At 58.3% G+C, this 17,418-nt stretch overlaps 1 protein-coding gene and 1 long non-coding RNA gene across 2 annotated transcripts in view; one reads left to right on the top strand and one right to left on the bottom strand.

Annotated features, from left to right (window-relative positions):
* Positions 1-17,418, top strand: part of DNAH17 (dynein axonemal heavy chain 17) — a 94,108-nt gene that overhangs the window by 72,688 nt on the left and 4,002 nt on the right. The window contains exons 62-75 of the mRNA XM_040244698.1: positions 634-826; positions 1,108-1,343; positions 1,917-2,039; positions 3,582-3,786; positions 4,299-4,463; positions 5,030-5,170; positions 5,400-5,570; positions 5,981-6,103; positions 6,619-6,812; positions 9,639-9,787; positions 10,814-10,941; positions 12,470-12,697; positions 13,372-13,563; positions 16,917-17,096. Coding sequence (XP_040100632.1) covers positions 634-826; positions 1,108-1,343; positions 1,917-2,039; positions 3,582-3,786; positions 4,299-4,463; positions 5,030-5,170; positions 5,400-5,570; positions 5,981-6,103; positions 6,619-6,812; positions 9,639-9,787; positions 10,814-10,941; positions 12,470-12,697; positions 13,372-13,563; positions 16,917-17,096 — 2,428 coding nt within the window. The remainder of the gene's footprint in view (positions 1-633; positions 827-1,107; positions 1,344-1,916; positions 2,040-3,581; positions 3,787-4,298; positions 4,464-5,029; positions 5,171-5,399; positions 5,571-5,980; positions 6,104-6,618; positions 6,813-9,638; positions 9,788-10,813; positions 10,942-12,469; positions 12,698-13,371; positions 13,564-16,916; positions 17,097-17,418) is intronic.
* On the bottom strand, positions 13,112-16,927 carry LOC120866830. The gene is made up of 2 exons (XR_005721757.1): positions 15,939-16,927; positions 13,112-15,641 (listed from the first exon to the last, which is right to left on the bottom strand). It is a non-coding gene; the product is annotated as an uncharacterized LOC120866830 (long non-coding RNA).

Genomic DNA, 17,418 nt, shown 5'->3' with positions numbered 1-17,418 from the left:
TCGTGAGGATTAACCCTGGGAGGTCCCCAGGCTGCCTACCTGGCCTCCAGTGGGATGTGGACTCACCTCTGCTGGGACAGTCAAAGGTGGTCTTTCAGTCACCAGGAGGAAGGGCTGCTCAGGTGATGCCAGAGACACACCTCTGTGAGCCTAATCGGGTGTCTGTATTTCTGCAAACCTGGCCCTGCTCTTGGACGCTGGGTGTGCCGTTCAGGGTCGGGGACCAGCATGAGGCACAGCTTGGAGTCCCCACCCTACACGGGCCAGGTGGCCGCCACTAGACTAGCCGCTGCCCAAAGCGTGTGCTCAGCAGTGTCCAGGCAGCGGCCTCGGCGGTCAGGTCACGTGGTCAGATAGCATCGGAGTGCCCGTGAGGCCAGCACCCTGGGGAAGGAAGCTCGGCGTCCCCAGCAGCACCCAGAAAGCATGAGTTTTGCTTCCCTAAAGCATTTTCTCCCCCAGACTCCCCACAAAGCACATTCGCTCCTGAACCACTGAGCAAAGTAAGGCTTTGAAGCCACGAGGTCCGTGGTACAGATAGAGGCACACCTTTCCCGGCCCTCCAGCCTGCCCTCCCTCCCGCCAGGAGCACGGGCTCCTCTTTCATCCACTGACCCCCGGCCCCCACCTCAGGCTAGTGGGAGGACTGGCGTCCGAAAATGTCCGCTGGGCCGAGTCAGTGGAGAGCTTCAAAAGCCAGGGCATCACGCTGTGCGGGGACGTCCTGCTGATCTCTGCCTTCGTCTCCTACGTGGGCTACTTCACCAAGAAGTACCGCAATGAGCTGATGGAGAGGTTTTGGATCCCTTACATAAACCATTTAAAGGTAAGAGGTCCCGTGGTGTTCATCACTCAGGACGTCTGGGGAGGTCCGTGGGGAGGGGAGGGCAGACCCAGCCAGGTCTCACCGTCGCTCCTGCGATGAACAAGGCAGAGGCTGTAGGGTAGCCAGGGTGCAGAGGGTGGCCCAGCGTGGACGATGCTGACATCCTTTCTGGCCACATCCCAAGGGGCTGCGAGCGGCTATCTGCCCCTGCGGCACACGTGTTATTCAGGGAGCCGCTTCCCCCCGAGCGGTGAGTCAGGCCACACTGCCCGCCTTGGCAGGTCCCAATCCCTATCACGAAGGGTCTGGACCCCTTGACCCTGCTGACTGACGACGCGGATGTGGCCACCTGGAACAACCAGGGGCTCCCCAGCGACCGGATGTCCACAGAGAACGCCACCATCCTGTGCAACACGGAGCGCTGGCCCCTCATCGTGGATGCCCAGCTGCAGGGCATCAAGTGGATCAAAAACAAATACGGCAGCGTGCTGAAGGCCATCCGCCTGGGACAGAAGAGGTGCGCGGCCACCGAGGCGGGCGGGGTGGGCCTCCAGAGGCGGTGGCCAGCCCGTTAGCTCGGCCAGAAGTCTGCGAAGCCCACGCAGAGCCTTTCACTTGTTAGATGAATGGACGCGTCTTTGGAAACAAACCCTGGCCCACAGGGCGTGGATTTTCTTAGTGCTTAGACCCCGGGGAACAGCGCAACAGTGAAGACTCAGGCTTGTTGCTCCCCTCTCCCCTGCCTGGTCACTGGCTGGCTGGGAGGCTGCGGCCGGTCATCTTGCCATCTCTTCTCATAGATGGGAAGCAGTGCCCATATCACAGCTGCTGGAGAGCCTTCCCAGGGTGCAGGGCAATGAGAGGAAACAGATGTGGAACATTTAGCTCTGCAGCCACAAAGCAGTTCCATGTTCAAACCTCCCCACCTGGGGGTGATTTACACAGAGAGCCCTGCGCTCCCCTCCGGAAGGACCCTTTGGGAGAGGAACAAACTACTGGCCCTTCAGTCACCTCTCCCGTCCCTCCTGGGGCATACGATTGCATGGGCACTGGGCCCCAAGGTCTTCACGACCTCATGCTGTGCCCACAGCTACCTGGACATCATCGAGCAGGCCATCTCGGAAGGGGACACCTTGCTCATTGAGAACATCGGCGAGACCATCGACCCGGTTCTGGACCCTCTGCTGGGCAGGAACACGATCAAAAAGGGAAAGTGAGTGACAGGTTCCCCCACGTGATGGTCCTCAGCGCCGAGGTCTGGCCTCCGGTCAGAGAGGAAGGGCAGGGCCTCTCCTTTCCTCAGAGCCGCAGGGGCTTCAGCACAATGCTGACGGGCGTGAGCAAGGAAGCCCCCCTGGGAGGGGCCGCTGGGAGAGCAGTGGGGGGTCCACACCCCAGTTAGGGAGGAAGACCTACACCAGCGCTACGTCAGCGACTGCCTGCAGATGGTCGTCCTCTGCAGTCATCTTTTTTCCTGTTTTCATGCATTTTGCAAATCTTGAACCAGTATTACTGGTTATTATTATTTCTTCCTATTTACCTGAGATTCATATAACGTAAAATTAACCGAAAGTAACCAATCCGGTGGCATTTACGACATTCTTGCCTGGTTTCTCCGAGTATCTTTTTGAGCTGTAGTAAGCATACATACTTTGTTCTTTTTTATGGCTGAATAATATTCCATTCTGTGGATCTGCCATGTTCTGTTTATCCATTCATTGGTTGATGCACTGAGCTTATGTTACTTTTCTAACATAAAAACGTAAATCAACTTTAAAAATGTAAAGGTCGGAGTCGATCTGAGCTGCCTATAAACACAGGGGTGTAGGCAGAGCCCAGAATAGAGGTGACGAATGTGCTGATATGCTAGATTCTGAGGAAGGCCTGGCCTGAGTGGTGATACCCAGGGGTGAAATTAGAGGCCCCCCCCAAAAGTGAGCTCAGCCAGAAAGGGGGGTAGCAGAGGGGGGAGCCAAAGACACAACCCCCACCAAGGGCGAGTCAGCCTGCATTCCTGGCTGCTCATCAGATCTGCCCCAGGGAGCTCCCAGATGTCCTGGTGTTCTGAATTTGGGGGTCAGTGTCTTTCTGATGTTAATGGCCTTGGGGGGCAGCCCAGGCCTGAGTGTTTCTTCAGAGGCTCCCAGTAAGATGTAAGACGTGCAGCCAGGGTTGAGTGAACTCTCCTATAAGACCAGAACCGACCAGCCAGAGAAAGAGCAGGTACTTTCTCTAGAAAGGCCGGTGGCACCCCAAGGAGGAAAGGTCATCTGTTTTCTTTTTTCCCAAGTTTCAGATTATTTATTCATCAGGGTGAGCCCCAACACAATACACCATGATTTTATGCATTTGTTTTTTTATTAAATTTTTTTTTCTTTTGCTATTTTGGCTGCATCGGATCTTAATTGAGGCTTGAGGGCTTAACTGTCCCTCGGCAGGTGGAATCTTAGTTCCCCAACCAGGGATCGAACCCACGTCCCCTGCTTTGGAAGGCAGATTCTTAACCCCTGGACCACAGGGAAGTCCCAATTTCATGTACGTTAGAGGGAAATGGTTTCCTGGTTAAGCAGGAAATTGTGCAGACAGTTTCTGGAAGACATTCATTCTAAGCAGCTTTATAGTGAAACATTTCATTTAGAAGTCCAAACTGTCCTCCCAGGCTGGCCGGGGTCCTGAGGGAGTCTGTGCTGCTATCCTGAGGTCACCGGCGGTTGGGGGGGGGGCCCCTCCTAATACCCCCCTCCACCGACCACAGGTACATTAAGATCGGCGACAAGGAGGTGGAATACCACCCGAACTTCCGTCTGATCTTGCACACCAAGTACTTCAACCCCCACTACAAGCCCGAGATGCAGGCCCAGTGCACCCTCATCAACTTCCTGGTCACCAGGGATGGGCTGGAGGACCAGCTCTTGGCCGCCGTGGTGGCGAAGGAGCGCCCGGACCTGGAGCAGCTAAAGGTGTGACAGATCGGGAGGAGCGGGGCAGGCGGTGGCTCAGACCAAGGAGGGCAGGTCTCCAAGACCCCCATGTCCAGTGACTCTGAAGGGGCCCTCGCTTGTCACAGCAAGTGTGCTTTGCACAACAAAATGAGTCACTCCTCCTCCCCAGCTACCCCCAAACCTGATTCTAAGTCAAGTGACAACTTCACTGAGAGAACAGGAGTCCACAGCGGTGCCCCGGACGCCCAAAAGCACTGAGCCCCTGCCCCACAAGAATGTCTTTGCTACCAGCCCCAGTGTACCAGTCCCCTCCTGGGCTGTCTGAGCCACGCCCATGGGCTCTCAGGGGACCCCGGCCCCCACATCTCCTACTGTGGTTCCCACACCCTTGCTGACTGCTCATCACAAGCAGCTGCAGGGGCCTCGGCTAAGCTGTCAAGAGGCTCTGAACCCCCGACCCCCCCCAAGATGGGGAGGCCAGGCCACGCCAGCGATTGAGTTCCCTTCCCGGGTTTCTGCCCCTCTTGCAGGCGAATCTCACCAAGTCCCAGAATGAATTTAAGATTGTTCTGAAAGAGCTGGAAGATTCTCTGCTGGCCCGGCTGTCGGCTGCATCGGGGAACTTCCTGGGAGACACTGCCTTAGTGGAGAACCTGGAGACCACCAAACACACGGCGAGTGAGATTGAGGAGAAGGTAAGAAGCCATCTTGGGGACCCACCACCTCATACCCCCAGCCATAGCACACAGCGGGCATGGCAGGTAGGCTGATGGTCATTGAGAAGAGAAGTCACAGCCTCACTGGGGCCCCAGGACAGGGTTGGGGGCACGGATGCCCACCAGGCACAGCATCTTCACCTGCTGATGGACATTTTGGTTGTTTCCACGTCTTGACTATTGTGAATAGTGCTGCTATAGGGGAGCATGCATTTTTTCAAATTATAGTTTGTCTAGTTATATGCCCAGGAGTGGTATTCCCGGATCATATGGTAGTTCTATTTCAAGTTTTCTGAGGAATCTCTGTACTGTTTTCCATCGCAGCCGCACCAACTTACATTTCTACCAACAGTGGGAGCAGCACATCCTCTCCAGGACTTGTAGGCTTTTTAATGAAGGCCACTCTGTCTGGTGTGAGGTGACACCTCATTGTGGTTTTGATGTGTGTTTTTTCCTAACAGTCAGAAACGGTGAGCATCTTTGGAGAAAAGTCTACTTAGGTCTTCTGCCCTAAGTGACATTGGTTTGTGACTGCTTGTTTCAAGGTGCAAGAGGCAAAAATCACAGAAGTTAAAATCAACGAGGCAAGAGAGAACTACCGGCCGGCCGCGGCGAGGGCGTCCCTGCTGTACTTCATCCTGAACGACCTCAACAAGATCAACCCCATCTACCAGTTCTCACTCAAGGTGCAGCTGCCTCCAGGCCTGGGCTGCGGCCCTCAGGGTCCGGGCTGCAGGTGGCCGTGAGGGGTGGGATCTGGGGCACCAGGTCTGACCAGCACCAGCCCAGGGAGTGAGGGTCCGAGCAGGGCCCCCAGACCCCCAACCCCAACGGAAACCAACCAGAGCTGGCATGGGCGGCATGGAGCAGGCTCAGGGGCCATCCCCAAGCCCCTGCCTCCGGTGACACCCCCAGGCCTTCAATGTGGTGTTCGAGAAGGCCATCCAGAAGACGACCCCCGCTGACGAGGTCAAACAGCGTGTGATCAACCTGACGGACGAGATCACCTATTCAGTGTTCATGTACACGGCCCGTGGGCTCTTCGAGCGGGACAAGCTCATCTTCCTCGCACAGGTGGCATTTCAGGTAACATCCGGCCTCGGTGCCCTGGGACCCGGACCACGAGGAACCTCCAGGGGCGAGGTGGGGGCATGCAGGGGACACTTCGGGGGTGCTGGAGATGCAGAGCCTCAGGCTCTGGCTCAGACCCTGTGGCTTCAAGCCCACACTTTAACACCATCGATGGGTTTGAGGCACTGCTGTGGGACACCCGAGTTCATCCCAGGGAAGGTACCCTGATGGGAGCCGTTGAAGTGGAGGGAAAAACCCAAGCGAACATTTTGGCCAACCCGATAAAAACAAATGAGGGGCTGGTCAGTGTTTCCCCTGCAAGTGGGGGGTGGTGTGCGCCCCTGTCCGCCTGCCCCCCGGCCCCGCACAGCTGCAGCACAACAGCTAAGCCAGCCTCCCCACCCCCCCACCCCCCCGCCTCTCAGGTCTTGTCCATGAAGAAGGAGCTGAACCCGGTGGAGCTGGACTTCCTCCTGCGGTTCCCGTTCAAGGCCGGGGTCGTGTCGCCCGTGGACTTCCTGCAGCACCAGGGCTGGGGCGGCATTAAGGTTGGTCTCAGACTCTGAACACCGCATCCTCTCCCTGCCTCGCTCTCTTTCCTGCCCAGCCCGAGCGTGTTTACAAGGCGCTCGGGGCCGGACGTTCAGGAGAATGGGGAAGGACTGGGGAGTGACAGGCTGCCTGCCCGCTCATGGGGACTCTGCTGTCCTACTGGGTCAGAGCAGCTCCATCATCACGCCCCTGCAGGTGGCAAACTGAGCCCCCTACTCACCTCCAGGAGAGTGTGCCAAGTGTCAAGGTCTGAGTCAAAAAGACCACAGGAAGGCGGTCCCCTGGGATGAGCTGGGCCCCCCTCATTCCAAAGCCACCCACCCACCCAGAAAAGCAGCCGAGAGTCACGTCCCTAGATCAGATTCCTCCTCCCTTGTCCCAGAGCTTTCTCTGGTTTGCCTCCAGCCCCCAGCAGCTCATCGTTTGATCGGTCAGGCGTCTCCCAGAGCCTAGAGGCAGGGTGCCCCCCTGGGATGGACAGGGGAGAGCTGAAAGTGTGGTCTGCCCCCAGGCCCTCTCGGAGATGGATGAGTTCAAGAACCTAGACAACGACATCGAGGGGTCTGCCAAGCGGTGGAAGAAGCTGGTGGAGTCGGAGGCCCCGGAAAAGGAGATCTTCCCCAAGGAGTGGAAGAACAAGACGGCGCTGCAGAAGCTGTGCGTGGTGCGGTGCATGCGGCCCGACCGCATGACCTACGCCGTCAAGTGAGCGCCCCGCCCGGGCCCCTGCTGCCCCCACCCCGCCCGCCGGTCCCCGCCCTGAGCTCTCGGAGCACTGCGAGCTCTGCGGTCTCCAGAGGTGGCCAATGGGACTCCCCGCCTCCCCCAACCCTGGGCAAGGACGCCCTGAGCTAAGTGACAAGAAGACAAGACTCCCTGGGTCTGCCGCCAAGATTGAAAAAAAAAAGCCTGGGCGCTGATGACCTCCACGACCACACGGGGTCCTTGTAGGGTGCCGCGGGGATGGAGGTGGCAGAGCCATCAGCATCAGAGGACGTGCGTGGCCACAGTGGCTGGACTGCAAGTAAATCTTTGGTTTTTATGGCTCATTTGCAAAGGGAACAGTTGTGATTTCGTGAGCAACCTCTCTGGACCTGAACCGCCTCCAGGACTGGAAACTTAACCATCGAGTTTCAGCTCCTGGTTCCTTTCACTCCCCAGAGCACAGAAAGACTCCAGGAATGGCAGCCGCTGTAACACATGCACACCAGCCCGGGCAGACCGCTGCGGTGTCATGGGGAAAGGAGGGACCGGAGCACGCCCCGTTCTCTTGGAACGGCTTCCTGGCTTTCCACTTGTCCCAGTGGCTTGAAAGCCACCAGATTTCCCAAAAGACGCCCACGTCCCTCATAGAATTCCCCTCTGACAAAGCAAAGGCCTGACTCACACCCACCGGTTGCTCACAGACCAGTTCGTTTCTGTTTTGCTTTGTTTTCCTGGGACCAAAGAGGAACAGGACCCGGAGGGGTTCTGGGTGCAGAAGGAAGCAGGTAGAGTGAAAGCAGACATCACATCACACGGGGGAGAGCGGGACGCACCCGGGCTCAGCTCCGGAGGAAGGATGGGCGAAGTCTGGGGAAGACCAAGAGGAAGGGCACTGGCCATCCCTCGGGACGCCACCCGCCGGGAGAGCTGAGCACATGTGGGTGTCCAGGCCCGCTGCCCCCAGAGCACTCGTGAGTCACCCACGTCACACGGGAGAAAGGGCGCCGGGACTGCCTGGGCGACCGTGAATGCCAGGCGCTCCCATGTCACGCTCCATGATGGAGGAGAGCAGATTCACCTCTCCAGTGAAACAGGGAGTGGAGCTCAACAGCAAGGAGATCCAGGTCCAAGTCCACAGGGAATAGTAACAACATACAGTCGGCAACAGCCCAGACACCAGGCGCCCCAGAGCCTCCCACCCAGGTTCACTCGGCCCTCCACCAAGCCCTCGAGCCCAGTGCCTTCCCTCCTCCCATCCACAGACCCCAGGAGGGTCACTCTCCCATGGCAGACAGGGTGCTGGCATCAGGACCCCCAAAACACTAGCCGGATCTATACACCTGCCACCAAGCAGGCTGCTGTGGGTGGCTCTGGTATCCACCTGTCCAGGACGCAGCACCAGAGCAGCAGAGCCCGACCGGAACCAGGCGCCTGCTGTTGTGTGTCATCAATTCATCCGCAGAGAGTGACCACGTGTCCCGGCCACGTCAGGAGCAACAGTGAGCTCGTGACATTCCTGCCTTGGGGCGGGACTTGCTACCTCCCGGACGTCCTTCCCGGGCAGGGATCCCCACAGTGACGTTCCAGGTCAATTTCAAAGGCAGGAGCTGAACACAATTGGAGGCCTTAAGCAGGAGCCCTCCCGGCCTGGGGTCAGCACTGAGCAGGAACCCCCCCGGCCTGGGGTCAGCAGTGAGCAGGAACCTCCCCACCCGCCAGCCTGGAGTCAGCACTGAGCAGGAAACCCCCAGCCTGTGGTCAGCACTGAGCAGGAACCCCCCCCCCAGCCTGGGGTCAGCACTGAGCAGGAACCCCCCCAGGCCTGGGGTCAGCACTGAGCAGGAACCCCCCCAGGCCTGGGGTCAGCACTGAGCAGGAAACCCCCGGCTTGGGGTCAGCAACAACTCGGGAGTCTGTGCAGAAGCCAGTAAAGGCCAGACTGCAGGGTGAGGGTGGGGGCAGCGAGAGATGTCACTCCTGTGGGAGTAGGAAGGCCCATTTGGTACCCGCCCGCTAACTCCCTGTTGATTCCAAGGGATGCTTTGACCCACCTGAGGGTCTTCACGATGCTCAGAGCCTCAGGTTGCTGACCTGGGAGTCATCTCTTAATGAGGCCACTGTCGTCCTTTCCAAGACCACACTGGACATAAGTTTAGCTCCCATGGTTCATTCAGACACAGCGAGCTCAGCCACCTGTGGTCAAGAAGGAAGGGCGGAAAGCCGAGATGAGATGCCCAGGGTCACCCTAAGAGGGGCCTTGACTGACCCCAGCTTTGTCAGGGTCAACACGGAGCCTGGGGCTTGGAAGAGAGAGGTGCTTATGTGAAAAGGATCTGGGGTTTTTCTGCGACTTTCCTGAAGGTGCATGTCTCATGGTCCTTGGAGCTCATCGAGGCGGCTCTAATGTACATGTCCTTCCTCGGGCCCCTGGGAGATCACCAGGACCCGTAGATGGGTCTGGGTTCTGCTCCTTGTTGCTGCCTTGGTCTGGAGAGCAGACAGGAAATGTGCAGGAAGCAGGAAGTCTCTAGGGACAGGCCCCTTCCTTGGGAGCAGAAGTGTGGTCACCTGGAAGCCATGGCACTTTGAGTCCCGTCGCAGCTGACCCTGAACACCTCTGAAAGCGGGGCCGAGAGCCTCTCACCTGTCCATGTGCAGGTGGACGGGAGCCAAGGGCGCCCCAAGCAAACACCACACATGGCCTCCCTGCTTACAGGAGGCCCCGGCAGAAACTGGCTTTCCACCTAGAGACCCTTCTCTGCCTCAGAAAGTCTCCCAGGGAAACAGGCCCTCCCCTTCAGGTCTGACCAAGTGTTGTCCCCTCAGGAACTTTGTGGAGGAGAAGATGGGCAGCAAGTTCGTGGAGGGCCGGAGCGTTGAGTTCTCCAAGTCCTACGAGGAAAGCAGCCCCTCCACCCCCATCTTCTTCATCCTCTCCCCGGGGGTCGACCCCCTGAAGGACGTGGAAGCCCTGGGTAAGTGTGGCCAGCAAAAGGCAGCATCATGGGTCCAAAGCACAGAGAGAGACCCCTCCGCTCCCAGCAGCAGGGCAAGTGCCTGACACGCAGCAAGGACCACTGCTGGGGTCCTACGCACTGCTGGTGGGACCGCGAGCAGGTGGAAAGACGGCTGGTGGAAAGGTGGTCCCTCCTAAGTCACACGGAGAAACCACTGGACGGCCCGGCACACCCACTCTCACTGACATTCCCAAACACACACTTCACAGGGACCGGCTCACAGCGGCCAGAAACCCACAGGTCCATCAGCTGATGAATGGCTGAGCCTCCTGAGGTGACTCCATGAAAGGCTCAGTGGAGACACAGACATAGAGAACAGACTTATGCTCATGAGGAGAGGGGCAGAGAGGCTGAGACGTATGGACAGAGTAACAGGGAAACTTGCTTTACCATACGTAAGAGAGAGAGCCAACGGGAACTTGCTGCATGTCTCAGGAAACTCAAACAGGGGCTCTGTATCAACCTAGAGGAGTGGGATGGGAAGGGAGCTTGGAGCGGGGTTCAAAAGGCAGGGGATATAGTATGCCTATGGCTGATTCCTGTTGAGGTTTGACAGAAAACAACAAAATTCTGTAAAGCAATTATCCTTCAATAAAAAAAATAAGTGCTGACCCCCCCCCCTTGCAACATGGACAGCAGAGAGAACGTCGTGCCAGAGACAAGGAGCCATGTTCTACAATTCCTTGCCTCTGAAACGTCGAATCCATAGAGGCAGAAGGCAGATTAGTGGTCCCGACGCTGGGGGGTGGGGGCAGTGGGATGGATACAGGGTCTCCTCAGATGACGAAAATGTCCTGGAACCAGAGAAACAGTTGCACAACGTTGCGAATTATGACATGTCCCAAAAGATGGCTTTCAAAGCGGTACGCATTGACCTTGTGTCAAATTTTAAGAGGGAGGGTATGGAATTCCAAGCTGCGGATCACGGAGCCTGTTTTTGTCATTCAGCCGTCCCCGTGCTTTTCCTGTTTTTCTTTCCTTCAGGGAAAAAACTGGGATTTACCATAGACAACGGGAAACTCCATAACGTGTCCCTGGGGCAGGGACAAGAGGTGGTGGCCGAGAACGCCCTGGATGTGGCTGCAGAGAACGGACACTGGGTTATCCTGCAGGTGCGGGGGAGAGGGCACCCGCGCCCCTTGGGGGAGGGCTCCCCCGGGCCTCAGCACCCGAGGGGATTGGCCTGAAGGCCAGAAGGAAGGGATTCGCATTCACCAGCCTGGCTGGGACTCCGGCAGCCTCTGAAGGAGGGCTCGGGGCAGGACTCTCCCACACCAAGCACGGCTCCACCTGGTCAGCAGGTGGCCTGGGGCGTCACCGCTGTCCTGGTGATGCAAGTGTGGATCCTTCAACAGTGAGAAAGACATCCTCCCTCCTCTCCTGTGCTGGCTCGACTGCCTCTCCTTGGCCCTGCAGCCTGTCCAAGCCCCCATCCTGGTCCCCGCTGGCCTCACTGCAGGCCCTCCCCGGGTTTGGCAGACCCCGCAGCAGGGCGGACCTCAGTCCACGGGGCCTGGGCTGGCCCCCTGTGGGGACCCCGGGTTCAAATCCTTCTCTTAGTTCATTTTACAAAAACGATCCCCACTGCAAGTCCAGTTACCATCTGTCACCAATTACCTCACCTTCCCCACCATCCCCGTGACTCATCTGTTTTGTAACTGGAAATCTGCGCCTCGTAATCGCCCTTCCATTTCTCTCCTCCCACCACCCCTCTGACAACCACCTGTTTGTTCTATCTACGACTCTGTTATGTTTGTCCATTTGTTTTCTGGATTCCACACGTAAGTGAAATCATATGCTATTTGTCTTTCTCTGTCTGACTTTTCACTGAAGCATATTCTCCAGGACTGGCCACGTTGTTGCAGATGGCAAAATTTCATTCTTTTTTAGGGCCGAGTAATATTCCACTGTGTGTGTGTGTGTGTGTGTGTGTGTGTGTGTGTGTGTGTGTGACACGTATATAGGTATACCACATCTTTTTTGATATTATCATGCACTCTGATTTTATACTTTAAATCCCATGATACATTATTGTTACAGTCAAGAGATATTTTTAAATTTACCCACATACTCACCCCATCCAATGCTCACCGTTGCTTCATGTCTTACTGTGCTTGTGTTCTATCCACTCACCTACTGATGGGCACTTAGGTTGCTTCCACACCTTGGCAGCTGTAAACAACGCTGCTGTGAACACAGGGCTGCGCGTATCTTTTGGAATTGGCGTTTTCATTTTCTTGGATAAATGTCCAGAATTGGGGTTGCTGGGTAACAACATAGTTCTACCCTTCATTTTCTGTGAGGAACCTGCAAACTGCTACCCACAGGGGCTTCGCCAATTTACAATCCCACCAACAGTGCACGAGGGTAGCCTTTTCTCCAGGTCATTGCTTTCCACCCAAGCCTCTCAGAGGAAGGGCAGGGACCATGTAATCTCAGCCCTGATGCTGGGTGGCGGGCGGGAAGAACTCACCAAGGCGGGAGGCCCTGAACTAACTGAGCACCAGCCTCGACTCTGAGGCCTCAGTCACTGGGTGAGATGACCCAGCGTGGCCAGCGCCCCGGGGAAGGGCAAACGGCAGGGTCGGGGCCTGTCCTGGGGAGGAGCGTGCGGGCGCTGAGCCCTGGTCTTGGCCACAGAACATCCACCTGGTGGCCCGGTGGCTGAGCACCCTGGACAAGAAGCTGGAGCGGCACAGCGCCGGCAGCCACGACGACTACCGAGTGTTCATCAGCGCCGAGCCGGCCCCCAGCCCCGAGAGCCACATCATCCCCCAGGGCATCCTGGAGAACGCCATCAAGATCACCAACGAGCCGCCCACGGGCATGTACGCCAACCTGCACAAGGCCCTGGACCTCTTCACGCAGGTGGGGCGGCCTCCCCGACGCCCTGCGCGGGACCCCTCCCGTGCTTCTCCCCGGCATTTTTCCCCATCGTGCCCACCCGATAGATGTCTGTCCCCGATCTGGCTTTCTGGCCCCAGGCCTGCCGCCCCCACAGAGCACTTGGCCTCCGGGTGGTGCTCGCAGGCCTGAGCAGGGGAGGAGGACACAGCTTAGCTTCCAGAAGCCTCTGTGCTCAGAGCCACCTGCTTAGCAAAGACCAGTTAAAATCTCACCTGCCCAGAGAGAACTAGTGTTCAGACTCAGGGCTGGATCTGCCTTTCCCTGGGGCCACCTGCTTTCAGAAAGGCTTTGCTAAACATCCCCTCCCCCTTCACAGGTTGTTTTTGGAGTCTGGGGTGTGTAGACGATGAGGAAATGTTAATAATTGCACAGGAATTATATTGGGGAATATTTTATTAGGAAGACGTATCAGTATTTGACTTGTATCCAACACTTACGTGATACAGCTGAATTCAAAGCAAAGACAAGCAAGCATTCTCCACAGAATTTACAGCGCAGAGTAGTCAGTGGCCTTAGGGCCCACCCCTATCCTCCACCCCCCTTGCACCGCCAGTGAAGCTGCCAGTAAAGATGGCCCTGGCCCCGCCGGGGCGCCTGTGTGGACCCCACCTGACCCGGGGTGTGTCCTCCCGCAGGACACGCTGGAGATGTGCACCAAGGAGATCGAGTTCAAGTGCATCCTCTTCGCCCTGTGCTACTTCCACGCCGTGGTGGCCGAGAGGCGCAAGTTCGGGGCCCAGGGCTGGAACCGGTCATACCCCTTCAACAACGGGGACCTCACCATCTCCATCAACGTGCTCTACAATTACCTGGAGGCCAACCCCAAGGTAAGGGCCAATGTGGCGCCTGCCCTTTCCATTGCTCTGTCTCACATTTAAGAGACATTCCCTCGGTTCCATAAGCCAAAGAAAACCTGAACGTGTGAGGCTCCCCGTGACCCCACCTGTCTGAGAGCATGGTTAGCACCCAGGCCCTGGTCGGCCCCTCCAGCAGTCCTCAGCTGTCTGGCAATTTTTATGACTCCACGAGGGTCAGCATCTTTGGGAAGCCACTTGTCCTGCACCTGAACAGGGATTCCCCCAGAAAGGCCAGCCTCCTAGGCAGTGGAAGCCAATGAAGGGTCTCAGGGGCTGCAGGCCTCCCCGGTCAGTGTCTGGAGGCAGAACGCAGGATCAGAGGGCAGGCCAAAAAAAAAAAAAATCCCTGGAGATGCAGAGTGCTTCCTTTCATTCTTGTTGAAAATGGAAACAAACATGTGAGGCACTATGAAAGCCGCCGTGAGGGCTGCAGAGAGGCAGCTCAGCCAGGAACTCTGGCCGGAGGGCCCCGGCTGGCCTGTCTGTGGCCCAGAGAGGGGACTTGCGGGCGTGGGCCTGAGGTGGGGTGAGGCCACACGTGAGCCCCAAAGCGAGGCGGCTATGGCCTTGGGAACTGAGAGCCGCCCGGCCTCTGGCCTACCGTGCTCTTCTCGGGATCTCCCACGTGGAGTGGGGCCCTGGCACAGGACCCGTCTCTGTGAGCCCCCACCAGGAGGCGGCAGAAGGGGGCTCCATAAACCCTGGGCTCCTCCACACCTGCACAGCAGCACCTTCCTACACTGACTGCGGTGGACGTTCCGCTGGCCCACGAGGCTCCCAGGGCACCCAGACTGCTGGGCCCAGTGCCTGAGGGCCGAGACACCCGCCCCAAGGATGTCTGAAGGCCTGAGGCTCAGAGCACCCCCTCCAAGCTTTAGGGGCTAAGAGACAAGGGGTGGAGAATACCCCCCACCCATCATAAGAAAGCTGAGACGCACTGGGAAGAGGGGAGACCTGGGCCAGCTGTCCTCAGACCCTGGAGGAAGCAGACCTCCCAGGGTGGCTGCCACCCAAGCCTGAGCCTGGAATGTTGTTTGTTTGCTCAGTTCCTGGCAAAACACCCAACCCCAGAGAAAGCAGGAGGGCAGACCGGGCGGAAGTCGGCCCTCCTCGGGGAAGGGGACGGTGGTCTCCGTCTGCAGGTGCCGGTGAGGGTCGGGGTCACTTCACCGGCGACAGGGTCCGAGCTGTACGCCAGCGGCCCATCTCACGACACTCACCCAAGTAAACAGACGCAGGAAGACGTGAAGGAAGAGCTGCATCATCCAGCAGCTTCGTCAGAGATGTCCGCTCCGGGAGACTCGAGTGGGAGGCGCAGTGGTGCTGGGGGTTGGGAGCCTGTAACAACAGTTACGCAGAAGCGTCCCTCGTGACACACGGAACCTGAGTAAGAAACCGCTTCAGGACGCACACCGTGTGCTCCCGTGACTGCCGGCGTGAGGGACGCTCAGCATCCCGCTCAGCAGCGTGTGCTCAGGCCTGGGCCCCAGGCCTGCAAGGCCCAACCGTCCCTCATCCCAGCCCATGGCCTCGGGGAGACTACGTTGAGCAAACACCTGCGATGAGGTCACCCGCCGCCCACGGCCCATCCGTCCTCCCAACTCTGAGAAAGCCAACCTGGACTGTAAGGACAAGGCCTGGCAACTGGTCTCTGAGCAGCGCTCCGGGGACTCCATCCGGCAGGTGGGCACACAGCCCCCGCCCCCGGGGTCAGTCCCACCGACCCCACGGGGAAGGGCCATCTGCCAAGAAGCCGTTTGCGGGGACCAGGGAGGCAGAGAGCGGGGTGTACCCAACCCCACGTGGCAGGAGAAAGAGGCGGTCCCCTAAGCAAATACACAGAATGCAGAGAGAGCAGCTCAGCACATACTCAAGATAACCAAGCAGAGAGAAAAAGTGACAGTCACAGGTGACAACGAAGCGGAGATTAGTGTCCAAGTCAAGGTTCATGAGAGCACACCAGACTGCTAAGTTCTTGGGACTTCCCTGGAGGTCCAGTGGTTAGGACTCCACGCTCTCACCCCCGACGGGCTGGGCTTGATTTCTGGCTGGGGAACTAAGATTCCCACATATTGTGCGACTCGGCTCCCCAAAAAAGTCAACAAGTTCTTATTCAATTAACTTGTCTGTTTTTGGCAGCCAGCTGCCATCCAGGCAGGGCACGGCAGGAGCTGCATCCATGCCCAACTTGCCCTTAAGGAGTTGCAATCCCCAGAGAAAATCAAGTGTGTGCAGTGAAGTCCCAGGCCGTGCGGTACACGTGACGCACAGCACGTCTCAACAAAGGGGCACAAGACACTCTGGGTTTCAAAAGCTTGGTGCAAAACAAAAAAAAAGTGAAATACCTCATTCATAGTTTTGGTGCTGAGTGCCTGCAAGAACAATTTCCACTTAAGTGGCTGCTGGAAAATCGGAAGTGTGGCTCTCATTGCTGGACAGCGCTCTGCAGCTACAGGCTGGGACGAGGAGCGGGGAGGGGATGGGTTCCCAGCATTGTTGGGGGTGGGGGGGACCTGCACCCAAGTGGCTTCAGAGGAGCGCAGTCATGGCACTCGGTGGCTGAAGGAGCGGCACCCCAGGCCAAGGGCACAGCGTGGAAATGGGGGCAGAGCCGAGGGTAGTGAGAGCGGCCGAGCGTGCGGTGCGTGCAGAGACCCGGTCACCAGTGGGGGGACACTTGCGTGTGCTGCCTGGTTTGGTCGGGTTCCCTCAGGGCAGAATCAGGCTTTGCGGTCAGGGAGAGGGTACTTGCTGGAGCTGGCTCTGCTACAGAGCCCTCAGGAGCTCGCGTGGGCAAGGCCACTGGAGTATGCATGGGACCAGGGCCCCGTGGGTGGGGTCAGCGACTAGACTGTGAAGACGAGAACTGGACTGTATGGCCAAAAAGATCGCCGGTGCCCCAGAGCCAACACTCTGTCCACGGAGTTACTGCTCTTGTTGGAGATGGCGGTGAAGCGAAAGGTCTCAGGTGGCTCCCCGTTCCGTCCCCACGTGGGGGAATAAAGGGGGGGGACAGGCAGACTGCGGGGGTGGGGGGGGCCTGCAGGGACTCAGTGCCAGTGCCGGGGGACTCCCATCAAGGGAGAGCGTGGAGGAGGGGTGGGCACAGGGCCAGGGAGACGGGGGGAGGCTGGAGAGCCCCTCGTGGGAAGAGGGTCGAGGAGGGGCTGATCCCATTCAGCTGCTGGCTGGAGTCAGAGGCAGGGCCAGCCCTGGGCCTGGTGACCGGGGGTAGCGGGTGACCCTGCAGAACGGGCGGGGAGAAGGGGCAAGGGTGACATGAGGGCCTGGCAGGCCCCCTGATGGCAGCCGTCCCCTCGAAGGTGCCCTGGGACGACCTCCGCTACCTCTTCGGGGAGATCATGTACGGCGGCCACATCACCGACGACTGGGACCGGCGGCTCTGCAGGACCTACCTGGCGGAGTACATCCGGGTGGAGATGCTGGAGGGGGAGATCCTGCTGGCCCCGGGCTTTCAGATCCCCCCCAACCTGGACTACAAGGTGAGGAGAGCACCCTCCAGGGATGGGGGTGAGACACGGGCGCCCTCCGGGAGTCAGAGCAACAGGGGAGTGCTGGTCCATGGGCTCCCTGGTGAGGGCCTCCGTCACCGACCTTACGGACAGACGCTCCAGGAGGAAGCCAGCGGGCAGGCAACCCAGAAAGAGGGTTTAAGAGGCAGTCCTCCATGGAGTAGGAGGGGAAACACCCTGTCTGCGGGGGCGGGGGCGGCCCCAACAGGGAGTCGGCCCAGAGGGCAAGGGGTGGACGGAAGGTTCTGGGAAGCAAGGCTTCACACGAGGACGACGCAGGCTGCGGCTCGCG

Source organism: Oryx dammah, unplaced genomic scaffold (assembly GCF_014754425.2).
Source record: "Oryx dammah isolate SB20612 unplaced genomic scaffold, SCBI_Odam_1.1 HiC_scaffold_8, whole genome shotgun sequence".
NCBI classification, from domain to species: Eukaryota; Metazoa; Chordata; class Mammalia; order Artiodactyla; family Bovidae; genus Oryx; species Oryx dammah.
This window is presented reverse-complemented; position numbering and strand designations above follow the sequence as displayed.